Here is a 26,512-nt window from a genome sequence, read left to right as displayed (position 1 = left end):
AGTATTTTATCATAATTATGGAAGAGCTAACAAGAATGTGGATTAGGTTTTTGTTCATGCTGTTTATAGTTGCATGGATGATGAAACCCCATTCTTTACATACCATAGAATCAAACGGAGGCCCTTGGAAAGTAAAACTACTTAAAACGCTGCTTATCAATTTTTTGAAATTATGTTAGTGTGAGTATACAAGCTACTGTATTTGTCATTTTTTTTCCTTCGTGAAAAAAATATTTTATTTACCTTTCTGTGAATATAGTCTCTATCATAGCCTGATGGGGTTTTCTATAAATGATGAAGACATGTTGTCATTTATCATTTTTTGAAAGGAAATTTAATTGCTTGAAAAAAATCAAAGCTGAAGCCTTGAGAGGAAAATTACTATCCAGTACATTCTGTAAGAGTTCTTACTGTGTCTCTGGTTTGTAAGATGTCTGAAGAAAGAACAGCTTGCATTCTGGGAGTTTTAAAAAGTTATGACAGGAAAGTAAAATATATGGCTTCTGTATTTAAAGAGATTTCACACCAGTATGCTATTTGCTTTATAACTTTTGTGTTCTGTACTGTTAAAAATGTCTTTATCTAACATTTAGTGAACTAAAAAAATAAAGCATATCAGATTTCCTGATTAAAGACCACACTATTTTTATTTAACTAGTAACTTTTAAACAGTTTGGGTCCCAAGTTCAGTATGGAAAGAACATAAAAATTTAAACTAATAAAAACGCAAAATACACATTTTTGGAGTTGATAAATGTTTTGTTTAATCAAATACATATTGTCCCTTCTCTCCTAAGTCTTAAACTTTAAGAGGCTTGTTTAAGTAGTTTGTAAAACTACCCAATTCTGCTACCTCTCTCCATATTTATTCGAGAATGTGAAAAATTGATTATCTATGAAACAATTCCACAAGGCTTCCTTTTCATAGGTTCCCAAGCTCTTTAAGATATATAGAAAATACACATTAAAAATTCCTGTTCATTGCAATGTGCGAAACCAGTTTCAAAATATAACCCTTTTCCTCACTCCCCTCCGCCCCCCCCCAGCAACATAAAATCAGTTAGGCTCTCTAGCTGAATGCTTATTAAAAAAAAAAAAATGTTTCTGTAGTTGCTTTAGGATCACCCTTCTCCCCCTCCTCTTGCCCACATACCCATTTAGACTGGCAAGCCTATTTTCATTTTATTTCAGATTTTTTTTTTTTTTTTTTTTAAGCGAAAGCAGGGGACGGCGGGGGTTGCTAAATTTATCTTCTTCTCCAGCCACGGGGATGAAGAAAACACATTTACTGCGGGCGGGGGTCTGAGGGCCTGCAAACAACTCGAGCAGGCGCCTCGGCCAGGACGGGCGCGGAGAGTCGGTAGGTCTCCGGGGAGGGCCCTGGGGGCGGCCGCGGCCCACAGGACATGGTGGGGGGCGGCCGGGCCGGGCCGGGCCCCGCGCGGGCTTTATGGCCGAGGCGGCGGCAGCGGCGCGTGTGTAGCGGCGGCGACGGCGGGCGGGAGCGCGGAGGAGGTGGAAAGAAGGGGGGCGCTGTCACGGAGACTCCGGCCGCCGGAGACCCCGCCGCAGAGAGGCCACTGGGCTCCCCGGTCGCGAGGCGTAAGCGGCGTCGACCCGGGATTCCAGTGGGACCCACCGGGCGGAGGAGGGGGCCTATCTACCCTTCCGCATTTTCCTGGGTCTCTCTCCCGGGCGGTGACGTGACGTGCTGACGGCGGGCCCGTGCCGGGGAGCTGGGCCGCTTTTTGTCAGCTCCGAGCTCGGCCCCTCCTCCCTCCCTCCGCCCGCCCCACCAGCCGGAGCCCGGCCCAGTGCTCCAGAGAAAGGCCGGCCTGCAGCACCCGCCACCGTCGCCGCCCGCCCGCACGCCCGTCCGGTGAGTTCCGGGCGCCGCCGTGCCCGTGGGGCCTAGCGCGCCCGCAGCGGCCTGGTCCCGGCCTGGTCGGCGGCCCGCAAGGCGCCCTTCCGCGCTAGGCCGGGCGGCGTGGCGCGCGGCGCCGAGCAGGCCCCGAGGAGGCCGCAGTTAGGCCCGGGGAGGAGCCCGGCTGCCCCGAGCGGCGGCGGAGGCGCGCTCCGTAAACGGGCGGGGGTTGGGGGAGGGTCGCCCGGTGGCCCGGGAGGCGGCTGAGGGGCCCGGGGTCGGCGCCGCGGCCCGCTTGGGCACCGCGTGGGGGCGAGGCCTGGCAAGGAGGCGAAGGCTGCAGGCGTGAGGTGAAGGCCGCAGGCCGGCCGGGCCGATTTTCGCTATGTAAATATCGGCGAGGGGGGAGGGATGGGGGACAAGATGGCGGCGGCTCGGCGCCTGCTGCAGGGGACGATTGAGGGGGTTGTCGGGAGGGGCAGACGCCATCTTGAAGGCGGTGTCGGAAGAGAAAATTCCGCTACAGCCCGTGAGGGGGGGTGGGAGAGCGGGCGGCGGCGGCGGCTCCGGTGACGGGTCCCGGAGGCCCGGCACGGCAGCGTGTGCGCGCGGAGGGGGCGTGCTCTCTCCCCATGGCGGCCGCCCTCGCCGCCATGATGGGCTCCAGGCGCTCGGCGGCAGCGCCACCTTCCTGCCCTGCCTCCCCCAGCCCCGTGACTGGCTGCTGCTTCCGCTGCATTTTAACTGAGCTGCGGCAGGCGGCCATCACCGCCGCCCCGCCGCTGGGGCCATCTCGTCCCTCAGCGCCTCCGGCCCCGCGCCTTTCCCTTGCGCTTGTTAACCACCCGAGAGCCCTTGGGGCGGATGGCAGCCCAGGCATCTGGGGTCACCACGGCAAATGGGAACCCCAAGACAATTTATTATTACTCAAGCAAAGGCATACGTGGCCATTAGGGTGCCCTCGATGCAATTGTTATCCAAAAATCATTGCCTTCTCGAGTATCTGAATAAAACAAAAATAAAATTTGATAGGAAGTAAGTTCTCACCACTTTTATCCAATAGAAGAAAAACTGCAAATTGCACTGTATGAAAACGGAGGAACAACATTTTGGGGAGTCTTGTGAACTCATTTATTTGGAAACAACTTTCTTGAAAAGGTGCATTTAAGCTATTAGTGATTTGTTGGTAGTACTTACTGTTTTTAAGGAGTAAGAAAAGGCCAGAAAGTTAATTTTCTTACTGAAGAACAACAACATAATGTAATGCAGTGTTTTTTTTTGTTCCTGTATCTATCATGGTATTTGCAATTCTCTTACTTGATTTGAAAAAGTCGAAGGTGGAATTCCATCCCTTAAAGTACTTTTGATTGCATACTGCTCAACTCGCCTGTAAATTCGGAGCTCAGCGTTAGCAATGTATTGTGCTATTTGCTAAGAAAGGTTAGAACGGTTCTTGTAATGCAGAGTGCGGCTGCAAGAAGTTCGTTGTTCCGAGGTAGATGAGACGAGGTGAAAGTGCTGCGGGAAAGGCACAATTATTGAGGTTTCATAGGAAGGCAGGGTTTCCTTTTGGAGCACCAGGAAAGGTGTTCGTGAAGCAGGTGACATTTTGAGGTGACTGAAGGATGGGTAGGACTTCTTTAGGTAGAGCTGGGGTGGGGAAAGGGCATTTCAAGGATGAAGTTTGTTCAGAAAACAAGTATTTACACTTTGGCTGGGGTAGATGGTGTAGGTAGGGGAATGGTGGGAATTCTGGCCAGTAAAGGTAGATGGTGGAAGAGCTTGCTTCTCAGGTGGAAAGGCTTTATACGCGGAGAGGAGGCCAGGGTAGCCGTCAAGTAGCAGGGCGATGACACACCTGAGTGGGCTTTATATTCATGTAGCAGTTCCATTAGACTAGGAGAAGTTCCAAAGCTCAGAAATAATGAGAGTAGCAAGTTGATCAATGTTTTCACTACCGGAATGATTACCAAAAATGTTCAGAAGTTAAGCCAATTTTGCTACTTTCTGAATAATCCATCTACTATACAGCCTGCTCCTTTTTTTTCTATCCTAACTTCTCCAAATAACCTTTTGCTCAGAGTTACTATAATTTCTCTAGTAAACAAATAGGGATTTCTAACTTTTCACTTACTATAGTGAAAAACACAGTACTAGTGCTGTGGATTGATTACTTGACTAAAATGAGGAATGAACCTGTAAGTGTTCCCATGGTAATTTTTTAAGAAGTCAGTTTTCAAAAGTAGGTTAGAGAGCTCATTACTAAAATGGCAGCGGTCTTCAGATGGCCTTTTGCAATCCCTGTTCTTCCTCCTGGTGAGAGTAACCAACTTTTTGTTTGAGAGGGTAACTCATGCTGTTTGCTGAGCCAAGCCTGCTCGTGTTTTGATTCACGTTTGACTATCCACGTGTGGGGCATGTGTGTCCTAGAATTTTATGATCTAAAACTATAGGTAGCATAAGTATTCACTAGAAACTTGTTTCAGTTTTGCCGTTCCTAGACTGCCACAGTCAGAGCAGTGACACTGAGAGGATGGGAAGGAACTGGAGATTCTCATGGTTAGCATAAAGGGCTGTGGTTTAGAGAAGTTTGAGAAACAGTGCATTGTAGGAGGCCCACTGGAAGCAAGTTGCTAAGGCAGGCTGGGTTGTGGAGGTGGTAAGAGTAAACATACACTTAGAAGAACCAGTTGTTTTCTATCTTGACAGCTGGGAGAGACATAGAAGGGCTCTAAGAGAGAGAATTGTATTGCTGCACGCACAGTACAGCAGCAGTAGATGTTCTAGTATGGCGAGAGTGGATATTCAAGGTAAAAACAGTTAGACTCAAGTTGTATAACTAAGACGGGTAAGTGCATAGTTTGGACGGATTTCTATCCCAAACAGTTTCCTATAAAATGCTTTTTGCCTGGAAGGGTAGGCCTTGATGATCTGGAAAACTAGTGGAACACCTTATTACCCTACCATGTTGGGTAAATGAGGTGTTAGTTTTTAAGTTATGTGGCTCTTTCAAAGAGATTCTAGTTTCCTTTTTAAAAAACATGTTTACAATGCATTAAAAAGAATTTTTTTCCACATTGTTTTTCGTACATGCTTCCTCTCTAACCCCATCTGGACTTGTATTGTCACTGATGACCTTATTTGTGCATCTTTGTGCACACTGGTGATTCCAGGCTTTTTTACTCTTAAATTTCTCAGCCCACCCTTGAAACCCCTCAGCCTCAGCAGAGATTACCTAATCTTTGATTTAAGTCAGAAGGCTACATGATCATCTGATCTCAGCTTTTGAGTTTTCTGCCTTCTCCTTCGCACTCTTCCTCTGCCTCTACCTAGGCTTTTCCTCCCTCCTGTTTTTTTTTTTTTTTTTTTTTGCTGCAGGAAGAATCGGCCCCCTTCAGGCCCAGCTGCTCTGCTTGTGCACTCCACCCGTGGACGGAGCTCTGTCAGTGATTCTGTCGCTTGCATCATTGCTCGCTAACTGCCGGTGCCTTTCCCTCCTCTTAAAAACATTCTTAGGTTTGCTCATCTTATGAAAACCTCACCTGTCTTCTCTTTCCTTTCTTTCACCAGTACTTTTATTTCTTTTCATCCCATTTACTCCTAAAGAGGGTAACTGTTCCACAGCATGTCACCCGGTGTGTCATAAAACACACTGTGTTTCAGAAACTCTGCCTTCTCTGTCTTCTATCATAGGATTTCCCTCAAAGTCAATCCTCTCCTTTTTTCTCAAATCTTTTTTTTCCCTGGTTTCAGTGTTTCATACCATGCCCACTCTCTCTTTTAGTTTTTCATCTAGCCTTTTCAGTTGCCCGCTTGCCCACTGACCATCTCCACCCAGGTGTCTCAACATGGTTGAAACCAAATTTATCTGGTACACAGTAGATACTATTTATTGAAAAAAAACACACACTTTTTTTTAATCCAGAGCCCCTAAAACAACTGCTTCTGACTTTCTGTTAATGGCACCTTCATTTTCCCAGGCTCATTCTTTTCTGTCTCATATACTAGCAATGTGGACATCTTTAATTTAGCATTTAACCTATTATATTTTAACTGTGTGTTTATATTTTTGTCATCTTTTCTAAACTTTGAATGTAGAGTCAGTTTTCTCATTTATCCTTGTCCCTAAGCAGTACCTGGCACATGGTCATTATCTCAAAACAATGATCTCAATTACTGAGTGCAGAGAATTTTATGTAGTTAAATAGTTTTCAAGCATCTAGTCCGTGTGTCCTTTGACCAAGGAGTATACATATTAAGGCACACCAGCCCCACTGCTTAACTTTGGGGTTAATAGGCCAGTGTATTTTTATTCCTGTCAAATTATTTCTCCAAACGTTTTATAAAATCCAGGTATCTTGTACTATATTTTACTCAAAGGGAGGTCCACTTTACGGAAACGGTGTGGCCTTGAAGTACAGCTATTAGGATTTAAAAAAATACGTTTACAATTTTAAATTATGAAATATTTCAGAATTACAAGTATCAAATTACAAATATGTCAGAAAAGTATCACTCAGATTTAACAGATCTTAGTATTGTATTCTATATTTGCTTCATGATGTATTTCGTTTATTTAAAGAAAGAAAATCTCACAGATCCAGTTAAAGAGTGCCCCTCATCCCATTCCTATCCTTTCTTTACCAGAAGTAACCACTGCCCCAATATGTATGTACAGAAAACAAGTATGTATTGCTTTGTGTGTATTAACTTTACATAAATGCTATCCTGTGTTTGTCATTGTATATATTTTCTCACTAAGTATGTTTTTGAGGTTTATCTGTGTTATATGTAGATTTAGTTCAGCGGCTCTCAAAATGTTGCTCTAGGAATTCCCAGGGATCTCTCCAATTCTTCCAGCTGCATTCTTCTGGCCACTGCACGGGTTCGGTACAGAGGCTATATGACACATGATGTCATAACAGATTGAACACAGAAGCAGTTGTGGGAATCCAGCTGGCCTCTAGTAAGCTTGTCTTTAAAGAGGTTTGCAAAAATGTAAAACAGTGCGACTCTTTTTCACTGTTTTTTTTTTTAAATAGTTAAAATAAGTGTTATTTTTACATACAGTGATTTTTATGAATTTATAAATATTTTTTAAATGTCTCATTTAATTTATAATGTAAATATCTATAGATTGAACCCACATAAACAAAAACTCTTTGGGGTCCTCAAGTTTCAAGACTGTAAAGGAGTCCTGAGACCAAGAAGTTTGGAAACTATTGATCTAGTTCATTCATTTTACTTGTATTTCAGTGTATAAATAAATATATTGTGTATTTATTATGAAGGGGGCCATTATGTTGTTTGCAGTTTTACGTTCCATTTGACACTCCCACTCGCGGTGTATGAGCCTGTTTCTCCAGACCACTGCCAAAAGATTAGACTTTGCAATTTTTTCCAGTCTATTGCGTATAAATGGTATCTAATTGCTGATTTCATTTTGCATTTCTTAGATTACTAGTAAGGTTGAGCTTTTTTCCCCATGTATTTATTAACTATTTGAGTTTTCTGTGGCTTCCTTGTGCCTGTCCTTGGCCCATTTTTCTATCGGGTTGTTGCCTTTTTTCCATTGGCTTATGGATATACGTTTTATATTTTGAATACTAATGATTTGTAATTATACACACTGAAAATACCATTTCCTAGTCTGTGGCATATCTTTCAACTTTGGTTATGGATTTTTGTGTGTGTGTGGGACTTAATGTGAAGGTAGTCAGTTTCCTCAGTTTTTTGTTTTTTCGGTTTTTTTTTTTTTCATTTATGGCTTATGTTTTCTTGTGTCTGCAAGGAATTCTTCACTTACCCCAAGGTCATAACAATACTGTGCTTTTTATATTTAGGTCATTAATTCATCTGGAACTATTTTTCTCTATTGTGTGATGTAGGGATCTAATTTTGTCTTTTTAATATGAATTTGCTGAGTAGTTCAGCCTTTCTCCCCACTGATTTATAATGCAACTCCTGAGGTTTGTCATCTTCTCACAGACACATATCTGTTTCTAGTTTCTCTCTTCTGGTTTCATTGGTCTGACTGTACCTAGACCACTGTGATTTAATAGTGATAGCTTTGTAATTAAATCTTAATGTTATTTTTCTTCAGGATTTTAAAAACTGTTTTCCTCCCTTTGTTTATTTTTGGGTCAGTTTGTCAAGTTCTATGAACAACTTGGATTTTTATTGTATTTGCATCAAATTTATAGGATAAATAGATACATATAGATACATGCTAAGTAGTGGAACTGGGATTTGAATCTGGGCATGCTCTACTGCTTTTCATAAAGCTCTTGCACAACTTTTGTTAGATTTTTTTGCTAGGTAACTGTAATTGTTGTGAATAAGATTTTCCTTTAGTTATTATTTCTCTTTCGTTATCATAGATGCATAGGGAACACTGTGGACTTACACGTATTTTATTAGGTTGGTGCAAAAGTAATTGCAGTTTAAAGAAAAATAATTGCAAAAACCGCGATTACTTTTGCATCAACCTAATAACATGTCACCTTCCTGAACTTTTACCATATTCCATAGATCCTGAGATGCATTCCCCCCCTTACCTCTTAACATCTCTGAAATCAAAATAGATCTTGACTTGATGGTGTCCTATAATCAGCGTTGTCCAGGCAGCAGGCATGATGTAGTTATCATTGCCAGCATATGCACAAACTTGCTCAAGACTTCATTTTGTCATCACTTAAATGAGTATGTGCATTGTTGTGTTGTTATTTCATGCCAAACAGTACAGCTGAAGGCAGAAGAAATGGGAAAGTGGGTGTCTGACTGGAAAGAAAATCCCATAGATAATAATGGAGCATTTAAAAAAAAAGGCTGCATCACCAACACTTGTTGGCAGAGAACAATATTATTAGGAAAGATTGAATAGCTTTGGGTAGAAAAGCAATCCATAGTAGGACCCTGAATATGATGAAGTTTTAGAAGAACCCTACCAATTTCTTTTGCTTCTATTTTTCTTTCTATATATGGACAAGATGTGATGTAAAAAAAAAAAAGTCTTAATAAGTATAAAATAGTTGATAAGTCTAAAATGAAAATTCTAGATAATAAAGTATGGCATCAGTTTAATTGGTAGTGTTTTTTTCTTAGTTGTATATAAAATAAGGACGCATCTTACAGTTGGTATCTTTAGATGCAATGAAATGTGGGAGAAATAATAGTTTATAATTCAGTATTTTCTAAGTAGTTGTGTGAATAATGAAGTTTTATTCTTTTCCATTCCTTTTTTTTTGCCTCCTGTTTTCTTTTCCTGTTTTTTTTTTTAACTGCATTGACTAGTGTCTCTAGCACAGTGTTGAATAAAAGCATTGATAACATCCTTGTCTACGAACTTTAATGGAGTGCTCAAATTTTACTGTTACGTATAACATTGGAGTGGGTTTTTTTGTGGGGCGGTAAATGTTATTTATTAGTTTACGTTCTCTTCTGCTTATCATTTTAGAGTTTTCATCATGAACAGCAGTTGATTTTTCTAATGCTTTTGCTGCATCTATTGGTGTAATGAATGGCATTCATAGATTTTCTGTTTTAAGCTATCTTTGGATTCCCTGGATATTTGTATCCCTTTGTTATTGCCATGTAATTTTCCTTTTTCATGTAGGCTTTGTATTGTTTTGATAACAAACAAGGCTTTATAATTTATAAGATGAATTGGGGAGTATTCCTTTTTGAAACAAGTTGTATTTAGTAGAGATAATCTGTTTCTTAAAAGTTAGATAGAATTCATCTGTGAAGCTGCCTGTTGTCTCTTTATGAGTTGGTTTTTGATTTAGTAAGGTTCTTCATGGTGGTGAGTCTTTCTGGCTTTTCTTGAATTTTTTTCTTGTTACTTATACAAAATGAATAATCTAAAAAAATATAAATTTTCAAATATACTGGCATAAGGTATATGTTTCTTTAATGACTTTAAAATATCTAATTTCATTAATTTGTTCCTTTTGTTTTCTGATCAGTACTGCCAGTAATATAATTATATTAATTATTAAGACTTTTCAAATAGTTCTTATTGACCCTTTCTGGTAATATTTCTTTCCTTCTACTTTATTTGCATTCTAACATTTAAAAAATTTAGGGTTAGAGATTTAGCTCATTAGTATTTAATCTCTGTTCTTATGTGCCTTTAAAACTATAAATATTCCTCTGAGCTATAATTAGATGCTGTGATTTTTAACATGAATTGATTTTTATTTAGTTATAAATATATTGTGATTTTCATAATTTTCCTATTGCCCATTGAATTATTTGGAACTTTGTTTTCAAGTTTATGGGATTTTTTTCTTTTATCGCTGTGACATGTATTTCTAATTTATTGCATTATAGTTGGGGAACATTGATATGCAAAAATCAATTCTGTTTCTTTATACTAACAAAAAACAATTTAAAAATCAAATTTAAAAGCCAGTATAATTTATGAGGTCAAAGAACACCTAGTACCTTGGAATAAATTCAACAAAGCATACTAAGATCTTTAGTTAAAAACATTACTAAGAGAAATGAAAGAAGAACTAGATTAATGGGGAGAGATATAATGTTCATGGATTGGAAGTAACAATATTAAACAAAGATGTCAGTTTTGTTGTATTGAGGTTCAATGCAATCTCAATCAAAACCCCAACAGGACTTTTTTTCTTTCCTTTCCTTTCCTTTGCTTTCCTTTCTTTTCCTTTTCTTTTTTGGATAAACCAGTTCTCAAATTTATGTGGAAACGCAGAGGCCAGGAATAGCAAACACAATCTTGGGAAAAAAGTTGTAAGACTTATACTACCATATATCAAAGCTTATTATACAGTTATAGTGATTAAAACAATGAATGTAAGCCAGATTGATCAATGGAACAGAATAGAGTCTGAAAGCAGACCTACATATATAAGGTCAATTGATTTACAACAAAAGTGTATTGGGATTTTGATTGAATGTGGAGGTTAATTAAGAAAGAATTGATACTACAGATCTAACATATTCAAAAGCAAGATTGAGATTAAGAAAAGACACATATATAGAGAAATCACTTAGAGTTTTCAATTGTTCTTATCAATGGCGTTTTCCATTCTTTGTTTTATAAGAAATCATTTGTCTTCAAGTATATTAATTTTGTACCAGCGCATGTTATGAATTCATACTGATAGTAATTTTTCACTTGATTCTCTTGGATTTCTTAGATCGTATATAACTAAGTATTAACTTTTTCAAATAATAATTGTATCTTGCATTTCATTATCTTATCTAATTGCATTGACTGTCAGTTTCCATACAGTCTTAAATAATAATAGTGTTGTTAATGGGCATGCTTGCCTTAATTTTGACTTTAGGAGGCAAACTTCTAGTGTTTTACCTTAGTTTTAATACATGTCTTTTTGTAGATACTCATGTCATTCTCCTATCCAGAACACATATAACATAAAGTAGTTTAAGGTTTGCATATACTTGTGTATTTTTTTAACAGCTTTATTGTTACAAAATTCACCCTTTAAAAATGTACAATTCAGTGGTTTTTAGTAGGTTCAGCATTGTGCAACCATCACCATTAATTTTAGAACGTTTTATCACCCCCAAAAGAAATCCTGTGCCCAGGAGCAGTCATTCTTATCATCACATTCCCGCCCTTGCTCACCGGCCCCCTACCCCACCACCACCACCCTACCTTCTGCCTGTATGGACTTGCCTGTTCTTGACATTTCATGTAAATGGAATCCTGTAATTTGTGGTCTTTTTGGTCTGGCTTCTTTCACTTTGTTTTCAAGGGTCATCCATTTTGTAGCATGTGTTAGTGTTTCTTATTGTATGTTTTTAACTATTAAGAAATATCTTTCTATTCCAATTTGACTGATTAATTTAAATAAAAAATAGAGGTTGAATTTCAATTTTTCGGCAGCTATTGAGAAAAATCAGGGTTTTACTTTTTTGACCTGTTAATTTGGCTATTATTTGGCTCCATCCTTGAATTCTAGAATAACCTACTTTGTCAAAGTCTCTGTGTGTATACATGTGTGTGTATATATTTTTTTACGTGATGGATCACATGTGCAAATACTTGACTTGGAATTCATAATTAACCAAATTTACAGTTTGGTTACATTATTTTTGTTAGGTTTTTAAAAAATGGTAAATTAGCCTTGTAAACGGAATTGAGAAAGCTTTCCTCCTCTGTGCTCTGGCATAGTTCAGATAGCTTTGGGAAAAACCTGGAGTTTTTTGAATGGGTAACAGATAACTTTCTCTTTCAATTTTATGGTGATTGGGTTTTCTGTCTGTTACTGAGTTAACACTGGTAACTTACATTTCCCCTCAATGTGCTAGAATAGAATTATGGACTATGCATATTCTTACAAGTTTTTATTTTTTGTATCTATGTTTTTTTTCTTTCTCATTTCAAATTATGTATGTTCGTGTCTCCCCACCCCCTTTAGGTTATTGTCTAGTAGTATTTTACTATCATCCCCAGCACCTGAAAAAAAGTCACGTTTGGAATTTTTTGTTTTGGGTACAAATGAGCTGGCTCCCCCTCTCTCTAAAGAATGATCATGGAATTAATGTCGCTGATAACCAGTGGCGCTGATGTTCACTGGAACATACATACCCACACCCGTCGTTGGTCATGTAAGAAGCTGGTGTATTGCAAACCAGCCCCTGCCTTGTCAAACCTATTCTTTCTTTTTTTTCATGATTAAAGTATTTATTAAGTTATAGGTAGATCAGTGTAAAAACACTCCGTAACTCTGCAATTGTGAATTTAAAAATTTTGTTACAGTTGTTGAAAAGCTTGATACTATATTGTTGTCAGGATTTAAGATGTGCAGAGAACATTGTTAGTCGGCACAGATCCTTACAGACCCAAAGTAACGTATTTAGGAAAAGCAGTAATAGGAAGCATGTGTTCATGTAGTTAAGAGTAGGGGCAGTATTAGTCAAGTTACTGTGTTGGTGATAATGCAAGACAGCAATTTAAAGAAGTTGCATAGTTTAAGAATATTTAAAATAGTTTAAAAACTGTAAATGCTGCAGTATATGACTTTTATAAGTAGTTACTAAAAACTAAGGAAAGCACTTACTAGCTTGGAAAAATAACATGAAAGCGAGAATACTTTAACCCTCACCTCCCCCCATAATTGTAATGCATTATAAGAAAGATTTTCTAATACAAGGAGACATATTTTTCACTAAGGAGTTCAGTAAGATAATACCAACCGTTCTTCATCATGTACTACGTTTGCCAGAAATTACCCTTTTAAAAAGTTTTCTCCTGACAGTTTTATTTAGTTTATTCTGTGTATAATATAGTCTAAATTAATCTCCACTTCATATTATGTCAAAACACTGTCTTCATCCTTGGATCACATCAAGTATTTCAAACACTGCGCTCCAGTACACTTTCAGCTAAAGGCAGAAGACCTCATTTGAGGAAATAGGTATGTGAATAGGATTTCTGTTCGAAATCGCAGCAAAAGCTACTATTTATTAAAATTTCACTACAAAATCAACAAAGAATGATCCAAGGAGATGAGTTGTTATACATTGTGATTATGCTAGAGTGTTAATGTAATGAACATGGATTGATAAATTCTTGAGGACATTAAATAGCAGTGTCTCACTAAGGTTGTACTGCTTTACTTATTGGAAACCAGTTAGGAAGTGTATGCATTTCCTAATATTAAGCTACAGTCTTAAATACAAAGGCATCTAAAAAGTGTAGTGGGGAAAAAGGAAAAAAAAGAAACAAACAAACAAACAAAAAATACAAAAAAGTAAAATGTGTAGTGGGGAGAAAGGTAGTGGCAGTACTTGGGGTAGCTTGTCGCTAGCTATCCTGAAGGATATTGGACCTCTGGTACCTGGAGGATGGGATACTCATCCACAATTAAAGGGAAGCCTGGCTGGTTACATGGTTCCTTTCTCTCCCATAGACTCATTCTAGACAGGACTCTTGTGGCCAGAACTTAGGTGCATTGCTAGGCAAACAGGGATTCTCATGTGGGCTGAGGAGATCCATCCCAGCTATCAGAATGTAACTCTAGTTCAGACCCTCATCTACAAATAGGAAGGAACAACCTAAAAGAACCATGCTTTGGAGGAAAACCAGCACTCTGAAAGAGAGGCTCCAAATGCAGTCAACTGACTAATGAAACAGCCGGGGAGATAGTTTAATACAGGGTACAGAATAAACTTGAAGTCCTCAGATATTTGGGAAGAGGTATCCACAAAGAAAAGAAAAGATTACTGTAAAAAAAGAAACTAAGTTTACTTTGGAATTAAAATACGATCTTTTAAATAAAAATTCAGTAATGGAGTGAAGACCAAATTAGCTAGCTTAGATGAAAGTTTAGGGATTCTGAGAATGTAGTAGAAAGACAAAGATAGAAAATATGGCAGAAAAGTTAAAGCAGTATGAGGGTAGATTTAGGAGTCCTCACAATCCTCTAATAGAAATTTTAGGAAGAACGAACAGAGAAAATGGAAGAAAGTTCCTGGAGTTCAAGAAGGGCTTGAGTCTTTTGATTGGAAGGGCTCACTGGCTGTAAGATGACCAGAGCTTGTTGGAGTGGTAGTCGTGACAATAAAGAGGATGTGACAAATTGAGGAGTGGCTGGCTTTGAGGTAAATTTAATGGCTGAATTGGTAAGGGAAGCAAAATATAATTGTAGATTTAAAAATTAGATAATCTGAAGAAATGATGATTTACATTGAGCAATGTGGGAAAAAAAATGGGGAAAGAAATGTAGCTTTTGTTTGCCTTTCCTGCAGCTTGAGCAATTCCATCTACCGTGTATAATATAATTTGGTTCTCTGAGCGTGACTTAAGGAGAGGGACTAGAGTTGAGTCATAAAATTGAAAGGCATTGAATTTTTGGGAAACCAAAAGCAGAAAAGTGATTCTTGTACCGTGTTTCCCCCAAAATAAGACTGGGTCTTACATTAATTTTTGCTCCAAAAGACGCATCAGGGAGTCTTTTCAGAGGATGTCTTATTTTTTCCTGTATAACAATCTACATTTATTCAAATACAGTCATGTCGTCATCTTCTGGAACATTGTCATAATGTACTAAATGCGTCTCTCTGGCTGCTGATCTTAACGGGGGCTTATTTTCGGGGTAGGTCTTATTTTCGGGGAAACATGGTATGCATATTAGCTGCAAAAAGCAAAGTGAACATGTAAGCACCCTGTTAACTTGCCCAAGAGGGAGATCATGAAAGTATCTAGGCATCAAGAGATATAAAACAAATAAATTATATTCATTATCCCTACTTTAAAAGATAGTTAAAATGCCATTGCTATACCTATTAACTTGGTATGCTATTTATATTGCTTCTTTTAATGAATGGAAGAAAGTTTTTGTGAATTTCCTGAGAGTCTCTCCCTCCATTTCCCTTAAAACTACATTTTTAAAAACTGAATTCTTCCACAGCATTTTCCGGATCATGATTCCTGTAACTGGGAAGGGAATATTTTATTGAGCTTGGGGTGAAAGAGGGGTCCTAGAAGTATTTTGAAGGTAGACGAAATATTTAGTATGTGTTCACTCCAATTGTTAGATTATTTCTGCTTGCTTGTCTTCAGATTCAGCTGGTCTCTGAGCTTGGTTCCTGCAGCAAAGGCAGGGGCACCCTTACTTCGTCACAATCCTGAGAACTCTGCTGAGCAGGTTCCATTCTAAGAACATTGGTTTCATTCTGAGTGTCAAGGAGTTACTTCTAACCCCACGGTTACAAAGTTGAAGTATAGTCATCTCTGCTTGGAAGTACGAGACATGTTTTTTTCTGATTTGAGTTTGTATAATGACAAAATAGAAGGACAAATGACCAGTCAGAACTGTTTGTTGAACAATTACTGATCACCTGAGTCAAAATAAGGTGAGGGGACATTCTCCATTTGTGCTACGTTTGTTAGGAAAGAGATCTGATGTAAAATGATGGGAGTAATAGCAAATACGTCTGTTATGGTAGCTTGGGTACATTTTTTAAAGCACACAGAGTATTGGGGAACTCCTGACGCTTCTGAGCAGGCGAGTGCCGTGATCACAGCAGTGCTTTAGAGGTTTAGTCTGCCTCCATACTTGGCACCAGCCCTTACTTGTAATAAGGTTCCTAGTCATTTGTGTGAGGGTGGCAGAAAGTAGCAAAAGGCCAGTTGAGAGGTTATTTTTGTCCTCCAGGGATCAGGAAATATGAAGCTGAGAGTGAATGGTGACAGTGAGAATAAAAAGAAAGGGACAGGTTCCTGAGAACTTGTGGTCCAGGAATGGACAAGATCTGCCAACCTGACTGAATATGCAGGGAGAAAGCAAAAGGCCACAGTAGTCGTTCAGGAGAAGCAGGGTTTTCTCTCGATGAAAATGTTCGGCAGACAGTCTGGTGGGAGTGTTAGGTGCGAGCCTGATACGTGGGTTTGGGGAATCAGCTTAGTGTAAGTGGTAGTTGAAACCATGGAATAAAGAGAAAGCAAGCAGAAGAGAAGAGGGCTGAGTGAACCCCCCGGGGCCAGGCTGCAATGATGGGTCAAGGGAGGCAGAGGCAGAGTAAACAGCCGTCGGGAAGGTGGGAAGAGGACTAGAACTCAGTTTAAAGAAACTGAGGAAGGAGAGAATTTCAAAATTGAGGGTATCGATTATCTGTCAAACCCCAATAGAAAAAGCCGAGGAGGAAGAACGCCAAGAAAAGTTTATCGTGCAGGTGGAGAATTCATAGAGCCGATGGGGATTGGCTTTATGTGGGGAAACTGAGGAGATGGGTCTTCAGATACCTTAATCACGTTTCATGCCTTCTTAGTTGGCTTAATTTCACGTCGTAGTATGTCATTAGACTTAAAAGCTTAATTCACCTTTATCACTTTGTAATTAGATTTTTAAAAGGGGAAAAAGTATTACAGCCAGAGATGATTTTGGTGGGCAGAAAGCAGTGACAACTTACTCAGGACATGTACTCTTTCCATTTTTCATAGTTGAAAATTTTTTGGTTTGTTGGCTTAAAGCTGTTTGAAAAAAATAACATGAAACATGCTCTTTCTTGAAAATGGATATGTCTCAGGGTTGACTTGTTGAAAAATCCATTTATTAATGTTGTTTCTCGTGAATATATCTTTAAGGAATATACACACACACACACACCTATATGTTTAGCATCTGAAAATAAGACACGTAAATAACCATAATTTATAGCAAACAAGTACAATCAGAGAAAAAGGAAAAAGGACAAATTGCTGTGGAAATTCAGAGGAGAAAAAGATATTTTCAACTTTTTCTTTTTTTTTGTGGGGAAGGGGATTTTGGGTAAAGGTCCAAGCAGAGATGATAGAGGAAAGGTGTTCCAGGTAGAAGAAACCCTGAGCCAGATACAGAGTCGAGGTCTTATGGGGACATTGGGCATTTTTGTTTGGCTGAAATGTGTGCCCGTGGTGGTGGGGGGAGGCGCTTGAAGGAACATCAGGGAAATGATGGAAAGGTAGTTTGGGGCCAGGACTTAGAAGATGGCAGGAGTATGAACTGTATTTGGAAGCAGCAGGGAGCCATTAAACATTTTTTAATAGAGGAATGACATCACCTAGCCGATGCTTTAGAAAAATGACTCTTCTATTATTTGAAATGTTAATAAGCATGCAGCGCTTATGTCATCAGCAAAGAATGATAAAGGTAAAAGGAAGATGTGTCTAATAGTACCATTAAGGTTGTATTAGAAAGTGAAAAAGTAGACATAAGGAAACCAATGAGGGAGGAGGTTTATGCAGTTACTTACAACATGAGTAAACCACAATCCCTGATGTCTGCTCTTTTGAAACAGTCGTTAGTATTAAGTAGTGTACTATTTTATGGATTAAGTTCTTTTTGTCGTAAGTTTTTGGCTTGAGTAGAAAAGGGAGCATTAAGGTCACGGGGATGTCTTGCAAAAACTCAAGGCAGATAAGGTTCTGTAGCTGGACCTGAGAAAGGTCTAGAACCGGGAGCTGAAAAGCTATTGGTAAGCCTCTCTTCCCCACTCCCTCTGCTCTGTTTCTCAGGGCAATCACTGGATTCTGTTTATTTATTTGTAAACTTGATTTCACTAGTCTAAGCGGAAGTTGGAAAATGGCTTTCCTCAGCTCCTATATTCCAGCCACTAGGGGAAAGGGAGAGACTGAGACAGACTGACCCTTGGTCATAGGACTTTGATTTTATTGTGCTCAAAGATGAACTTATTTTTTCCATTTTATAGCTAGTGCCAATCAGCTGTTTGGCCAGGAGAGTATAAATACACTGTGGGAATTTACTTCTCCAGATCGGAGGGCTGGTTAAGAGAGTTCACTGTACATTAGGCAGAAATCCCAAAGGGCGTTTACTATAATTATGTACTTTGAGTTTTTACCGATGTTTAGTGTATTGGTTAGAAGATAGCAGACTACATTAAATTTAGAGAAGTAATATAAATATCATGCAGCAATTTCCCCTCAGTAAGGTACAGAGTGTGTTTAAGTTAAGCCTTAATAAAACTAGTTATCCCTGGGGATTGTGGGGTATATGGGCTAAGAGGAGACAAGTGCTGGGGTGCTGGAAATGGTCTGTATCTTGACCTGGGTATTACAGTGATTACACAGGTTTATGCGTGTGTCAAAATTCATCAAAATGTGTGCACTTGATGTATGTAACCAGTATCTCAATTAAAAAGTCTAGGCGGAGTTGACTTGTCTGATTTATCTACCTTGCCTTGTCATATAGATGCCCATGTATCATTGGAAATCAATTAAGTTCTCTTTTATTTTATTTAGATAATGTTTTTGATAGATGGTCATCTGTCACATAATTCTGAGTGTTTCAGAAATGTAAATATCATGGTGACATTTTAGATACATGATATAAAAAAAGTAATACTTGGTTTACTTCTTTCCCTAATTTAGGAGCTGTGACTGATGAGAATTAAAGGCCATGGATGAAGATGGACTTGAATTACAACCACAAGAGCCAAACTCATTTTTTGATGCAACAGGTATAACTACTTGGGCTGTTCCACTTTCTTTCCAACTACCAAGTTTGGAATTGGTTATCGAGTAGATGAATTGCTCGACTCTCACATTGATATTCACACTTAGGTATCTTGTAATCTTGTCAAGCCTGTAAATGTTAAAGTGAGCACATTATTCCCCTCCTTAAAAATTTGGCTCCCTCACAACCAACTCTCATATTCTTGTCAGGAATAGTAGCAGTATGAAAATCTTAGTGTTATCTTTAGTTATTCTCATTTTGCCCAGTTATAGCACCACGTCCTGTTCTCCCTTTGTAATGTTCCTTGCTTACATCTCTTCATTCTGCTTCCTACCACATAGACAGGCTCTATCACCTCAGTCTTAGTCTGCAATAACTTTTAACTTATCCTTACCCTTAGTCTCTTTTTTGTATAGCCCACCAGTCAGAGTACTCATCATGAAATAACATGTGGCCCATGTCATTTCTGTTTTCCTTTCCCCAGAACATAAAGTAGAAACCCGAGGCCCTCCACATTCTCACTCCATCCTACTTTTACAACCCCCTCTCATAGGTTGACAGAAGAAGCCTTTTGCTTCATGAAGAGGGAGTCTTACCTCACTCCCCAAACTGGGCAAGGAAAATTAAATTCATGAAGTTCTAAAAATAGAAAAAAATTATTCCCGATTTTAGGTTATCCATGGTTCCAATTATATAACATTGCAAAGTGATTGTGCTTGATTTTATGAGGTAAGATGGTTTTATGTCACATTAGCTAGCTACCCTTATAAATAAAATATTAATGAGTTTTCCATTGGAGTTGAAATTATCATATTGTGGTATATTAAAGAAGTTGCAATTAACTATATCAGGAAATTAAATATTAGTGATTTTTAATTTTAACTTTTCTGTAATCTCTAAATCCACTGCGGGGGGACGGGGGCTGTATGTGTATTTTTCTTAACAATTTAGGATAGTCTTTTGACTCAGGTTTGGTAATTTCAGTTTGATAATGATAAATGCAAAGTTATAATTCTTTCTTCATTAGAACATGAAGAATAACTAATGTGCTTGAAAGAGAGACTAAGCCTTTGAGGAAAAACACACAGTATTTGCTACTTTAGTCTCGCCACAAGCAAGCCTGGATCATGGGCTAAGTGGTAGATTGAAAGGCTATTGCATTTTAGCCCTGATTATTAACACTTATGGTGTTTGTTTATCTTTGAGCAAGTCACTTAATCTGCCAGGGCCTCCATTTTCATATGTCCTAATAATAATGAAACCTCTCATTACAGTTTTTCAGAACACTTCCCATACATTCCCATTTGATCATCACAACAGTCCTGTGAGGTATGCATGGCAGATACTACTGTCCTCATTTTACTGAGGAGGAAACCAAAACTCAGAGGTTAAATGACTTGCCCAAGGTCACAAAACTAATAAGTGTCCAAACCCTGCTCTCTGCTTTAGATTTTTTAACCATTGCTCTTGCCACTAAATGCTTTCATCTTTATGTCTGCAAAATGGAGATCACAGTGATCTATTGCTTGATAATAATATTGACAATATTGAAAACAAATGAATATAAAGCATTTTGTAGAAGTTCTATAGAAATTAAAGCATATATACTCTGTATTATTTATAGATGCAATTAAAAGGGATATTAACTGGCTTTAAGATTTCCTACGTTTTTTAAGGTTCTTTGGCCATTGTTGATCATTTGTGTTTGTTAAACAAAGCCATGTGTCTCTTCTGAGGGCCTGGCCAGTGAAACACAGTCATTGAATTAGGCAGCTGCTTGGACTCAGCCTGGTCTGAGTCTCATCCAGAAACACTAATCGAATGAATAGCTTTTTAGGTAAGACTTTTATAAAACTTCGTTTGCTTTTTCTTTGGACCAGGAGCCAAGATACCAGATTTATTTTATTTTATCTTACGTTACGTTTTTGGCAAGGATACCTGACTGTGAGTCCCATTTGTGGCATTCATTCAGAGTAATATTTACTGAGCACCATAATCTGTGCAAACTGTGTGACCTTGGTGAAGTCATTTAATCTCACTGGGCTTTCATGGATTCAACCCTGTACCTTCATTCTTGACTGCAGGGTGGACTAGAGTAGCATTTCTTATATTCTGAGGAACTGCCTGGGAGATTGGAGTATGGGGAGGGAAACAGTACCCTGGGGAAGTGGGGGCAGGCCCCGCTTCAACTATGCTCACCCTTCACCGCTCCAGAGCAGCTGCACTTGCCTTCAATTTATCTATCCACAGAGGCTCCTTAACCAGTTGCCTTTCTTCTTTAACTGTGGCTTTCTAGCCCTCTTTTCATATCGGCCCCAATCCTTTTCTACCCTAGATTCAGAGGATAATTTCTAAATTTCCGTAGTCATGAATGGAGGATATTGGTGGAATATTGTACCAGCACAAAGGGGGAGAAAGGAGAAAAAAAGAAGGGAAGTAAAAGAAATACATAGGAGACATGGAAAGAAGAAAAATACGAATTGAGAGAAAAATGGAGCAAGAAGGAAAAGAAATGAAAACACATATAATGAAGGAAAATGGTATATTTGCCACCTGAAGTTGCTTTACTTAATAATTTTTTGTAATCATCCCTTAAATACCTACGCATATGGGTTTAATTTTAGTGAGCCTGGAATTTTACTTTCATGAATATTTTTCTTTTGTGACTGCCTCAATTGCTTTATTTTTCTCTTATTTCCTTATTGATTAATTGATTTGGGAAGAGTATAAAAGTTCTTGTGTTAAAAATGTTCATTTCTGATATGATTCAAAAATGGATTCCCTCTTTATTTCTTTACGTTACTGTTTGAGAAAACGGAGGAGCTAGTCTGTTTTCCTGGTAGAAATTAAATAACATCTGTATTCATTGAGGTAATCATGAATGCCGACCTGAAATTTGTGATTTTAATTTTTTCTTTTTTAAGGTGCTACACACATGGATGGTGATCAGATTGTTGTGGAAGTACAAGAAACTGTTTTCGTTTCAGACGTTGTGGATTCAGACATAACTGTGCATAACTTTGTTCCTGATGATCCAGATTCAGTGGTAATCCAAGATGTTATTGAGGACGTTGTTATAGAAGATGTGCAGTGCCCAGATATCATGGAAGAAGCAGATGTGTCTGAAACGGTCATCATTCCTGAGCAAGTGCTGGACTCAGATGTAACCGAAGAAGTTTCTTTAGCACATTGCACAGTCCCAGATGATGTTTTAGCTTCCGACATTACTTCAGCGTCAATGTCTATCCCAGAACACGTCCTGACAAGCGAATCCATCCATGTGTCTGACGTTGGACACGTTGAACACGTGGTTCACGATAGTGTAGTAGAGGCAGAAATCGTCACTGATCCTCTGACAACTGACGTAGTTTCCGAAGAAGTATTGGTAGCAGATTGTGCCTCCGAAGCGGTCATAGATGCCAACGGGATCCCTGTGGCCCAGCAGGATGATGACAAAGGCAACTGTGAGGATTACCTTATGATTTCCTGTAAGTCCTGGGGCGCAGTGACTGTCAGTGTGTTATTTTATTTTTTTAGAAATTTTATTGGGGAATATTGGGGGACAGTGTGTTTCTCCAGGGCCCATGAGCTGCAAGTCATTGTCCTTCAATCTAGTTGTGGAGGGCGCAGCTCAGCTCCAAGTCCAATTGCTGTTTTCAGTCTTTAGTTGCAGGGAGCGCAGCCCACCATCCCATGCGGGAATTGAACCAGGAACCCTGTTGTTCAGAGCTCGCGCTCTAACCAACTGAGCCATCTGGCCGCCCTGTCAATGAATTTTTGAAGGCTGTCTTTCCTAACTTACACCAGGGGTAAAACTTTCTTGACTTCCATAAAATGAAAGTAAATGTCATAGACTTGCCTGCATTGTTTTCAGTTTGGAGCCTGTAAGATAACTCAAAATTAAGAAAAGTGAAATGGTACACAGTGAAGAGTCATTTCTCTTTAAGGATGCAATAGAAAGATGAGATTTGCTCGGTCTGGAACGACAAAGATGGAAAGGAATAGAACTGAACTTTGTGAAATCATGAAGGATGTGATTAGGCTGTTACCAGCCTTTATTAGAATTGGGAACCCTCTTGAAAGTTAAAAGGATTTCAACTTGGGAAAAAATGTATAACCAAACTGCTTATGTTCTTGTATGTGGACGTACAGTACTACTTATGTAATACTTAACGTGCATATGTAAAACATTATTTGTATAACATACAGTACGGAAAAGAGCTCTGGCATAGCTTTGAAACACAAATGATTCTGAAACATGATTTCAAGCATGATGGACTCATATTAGGTTATTGAAGAAAAGTAAGGTGTTTTAGAACACACTGCTAAATGTTTAACTTAATGTCTGGGAGGATAGCTGTGTCTTCGTACTACGTATTTCTTGGTACCACTTTCAGAGATAAAGTCCTGAGTTGGATAGACCACAGTTCTGACCCAGTATGGAAATTCCTGTCTTTAGGAACTAAACGTCAAACAAATAAAGACCCACAGACTGTTCGCTTATATAAATTCACAAGACCATTTCTTTGCTTGAATACCTATTATAATACAGGAATTTAATATAACATATTAGAGACCAGCATTTTAGTAAATGCCTTTTAAAATTCTTGAGATTTTGGAAATCAGAGAATTCTTTGTGTAAAGGGGAAGAAAAACACCTTCATTCAATATGTTTATTAAGGCCCCTGCTGTGAGTCAGACGTTGTGGGTAGTACAGATAGGGATATGCGCTACGTAACAAGCATACATAAAACCATTGCCCTTGGAGAACTCATCGTCTACTGGGGGAGAGAAAGGTGCTGTGATACGGAGATGTGACCAAGTTGCTGTGGGGACAGGATGGAGTTGCTGACCTTTGAACTCAAGGATGAGTTCTGGTTTTACAAGATGAAGAGGGGCATGGGTGGGAGGGAGACATTCTTAGGGAAATGGTAAAAAAGGTCCTGGACTTCGCTGGGAATGATGGGAACTTTATAGGATGTACGTGTATATCCTTGTGCACTTTCTGTTTAATTCCTTAGGATAAATTTCTAGAAATAGAATTGCTGGATCAAAGGGTAGACTACAAATCTGGTTATATCGCCTTGGTATTTTGCCTAGTATAACTTCCCCCACAACGTTTATAAGAATGTCCATCTCCCCACGCTCTGCCCAACACAGGGTATTATTTTCCTTTTTAGTTTTTGCCAGTCTTACAGGGAAAAGTACGGTATCCTGTTTCAAGTTTGAATTTATTTTAGGAAGAGAATCCTGGTGGTAATACGGAATAAGAACAGATGAGGGAGAGATGAGTGGCAGAGAACAGTTGAAATGGTTCACGTATGAGATAAAGAAGATCCTACATACCTTCATAGTAATGGAGACAGAGAAGGGGAGCTGGATTCAAGAGAGGTTAGGAAGTAAAATGGATGAGATTTCGGTGACAGAATAGGGGTGGGAATTTGAAAGAGAAAGAGAGTTCAAGGAGAACCCTAAGGTTTCTACCTTGGGAGATGGGTACCTGGTCATGGGTACCTGAGAGGAGGACATAGGAGAGCCAGGGTCAGAAAGTAAAAGGAGTGTTTGAATGTTGGGAGCTATTTTCTCTGTACAGCAAATTCACCTGCTGATATAGAAAGACCTGCAGTGGTTGGGTGGAAAGCTGAAGGCTAGTGGCAAAGGGTTGGAAAGCCTTTGTCTTAATGGGGATGGGCCAGGGCAGGAAGCTGAGAGCTAGTGAGATGGATCGGTCAGTTGCACCGAGGGGCCAGCTGGGATGGGAGTCTTCTACGTTTGTATGAAAGATGCTCTGTTTGCTATGAAAATGCTATTTTCAAACACCAGCGCCAGGTTTTCTATCGCAAGACCAGGCAACCCAGGGGCAAGTCTGGAGAAAGTAGGGAGTCCGGTTTGTGCTTCACAAAGGGAAGAGGACCTGGTGACGTACTTAAGAGAAAGTGCTCTTGGTTCTCCTTCTCTTTCCATTTTCTGCCCTTTCTGGCTTCTTAAACTTGGTTGCTAAAGAGTAAAATGCATTGTTTTGGTTTGACTTTTAACTGCACGCTATCTCTTGCCTTTCTTTCTTTTAGAAGTTCAACCCTCCAAGAAAGTCATCAAAAAAAGCCCGAAGTTGCTTTAGTAACAGTTTCTATAGTGTACTAGATTGTTGTATTACGGAGCCCAGACTTGTAAATTTTTCATTAAAAATCTTATTTATAGTCATCTTTCTTTTAGGCCCTGGATTTCTGCTAATTTATATAGATTTTAACGTTCCTAAAAAATAAAAAAGAGGACACAAACTGCTATTGTAGTGTATTTTAGTATATTTTGTGTGTGTATATAATATACCGTTTTTTAATAATACAATTATAATTTTTTCCCTTTTAAAGTAGACTGTTACATCTAAGCCCAAAGAATACGAAGAATACACGCACAGGTTATGTTATTCCCCTACTTTACTGTAATGAAATGGTGGTTGGATTGGTTTTAAATTGGGTTTAGGAATGGTGACTTTTGGTAGTATCTTTGGTCTTCTTTATTATACAGGTACGTCTTCCCTCCTTTTTCCTCCTCTGCACCATCATCCCTTTTCCCTTCAAAGTAATGATCATGTTAAAAATTTTAATTTACTATTGGCTTTGGAATCAAACCAATTGAATGCTTTGGGATCTTGGGATTAATTAGCGTTTCTCTTGTTTCTGCCTCTTGGTAAAGGTACTTCTTTTATGCTGCATTTTGACCTAAAACCTACATTGATTTCAGAAGTTTGGGATTGACAGGTTTGTGGTAAGCACATAGCGGAGCTGTCTCCTGATTTCATCCGCTATAGAGAATGCTGAGATCCCAGTGGTAACAGGCAACGGGATGCTTTCTGTAGTGTGATGGGAGATGGTGGTAGCTCTGAATTCCTGTGATACCTATTTATCATTTCATCGACCAAAGGAGAACATGAACAGATGTCCAAATACTTCTCTCTTTAAAAATGTCAGTAAGTCATTTAATAAACAGCTTTTATAAAGTTTTTAGTGTCCATGTTGTCAGATTTCTTCCCTCTAAAGGTCTCATTTAAGATGATGGTGAAGTAGCAGTCTTCATTCTTTGTATGGCAGTCGTGTACATTGACACAAATGGTCGTTGTTAAAGTATAGCTGCCTTTGAGGTCAAGGTGACCTCTTTATCTAGTCTGCAGTTTAGATGTTATGATTGCTTCTAAATTGTATGTTTCTTGAGGACAGGAACTGTCCACTGCATCTTAGCCACTCATGTATCACTTGTGATCAAACCCTGTGCATATTAGTTGTGAAATATGTATTGAATAAATGCGTATATAAATGCCATAGCTGAAAGTCTGTGGGCAACATGCCTCACCCAAGGTATTAACGTCCTTTCCTGTACCTGTTGGCTCTTACTTGGTTCTGGTCGAGCTAGATATGGTAGTACTGCTCTATAGTGCTGAGGATTTTTCTGGTTCTCTGAGAGGTGAAGTGTGTGAGTCGTGCCCTTTTTTATTTATTCAAGTTGTTTCTTAGTTCTTCTTCATCTGAGACAGCTACCAGACATCCCTAATTTTTTTGCACTGGTCTTTAACCTTCTGGAGTTTCTCTTTGCAGCTGCATAGTCAAGATACTATTTTGTGAACCATCAGTTTGTACAGTAGGGAAAGTTGGAAAAGATCTGGTGCTGATAAGTCAGACACTGCCTTACAATAGCT

General features: G+C 39.1%; 1 protein-coding gene across 4 annotated transcripts in view; it reads left to right on the top strand.

Annotated features, from left to right (window-relative positions):
• The first annotated feature begins 1,204 nt into the window (after nucleotides 1–1,204).
• Nucleotides 1,205–26,512, top strand: part of ZFX (zinc finger protein X-linked) — a 40,979-nt gene continuing 15,671 nt past the window's right edge. Inside the window, exons 1-3 of one of the 4 annotated variants that reach the window (XM_033108041.1) lie at nucleotides 1,205–1,360; nucleotides 18,738–18,826; nucleotides 21,747–22,310. In XM_033108041.1, the coding sequence (XP_032963932.1) occupies nucleotides 18,766–18,826; nucleotides 21,747–22,310 (625 nt within the window). In that variant the 5' untranslated portion in view covers nucleotides 1,205–1,360; nucleotides 18,738–18,765. Of the gene's footprint in view, nucleotides 1,361–1,442; nucleotides 1,880–2,127; nucleotides 2,252–18,737; nucleotides 18,827–21,746; nucleotides 22,311–26,512 lie in introns of those variants that run through there. The other 3 variants (XM_033108057.1, XM_033108030.1, XM_033108051.1) reach the window with 3 other exon arrangements.

Source organism: Rhinolophus ferrumequinum, chromosome X (genome assembly GCF_004115265.2).
Source record: "Rhinolophus ferrumequinum isolate MPI-CBG mRhiFer1 chromosome X, mRhiFer1_v1.p, whole genome shotgun sequence".
Classification (NCBI taxonomy): Eukaryota; Metazoa; Chordata; class Mammalia; order Chiroptera; family Rhinolophidae; genus Rhinolophus; species Rhinolophus ferrumequinum.
This window is presented reverse-complemented; position numbering and strand designations above follow the sequence as displayed.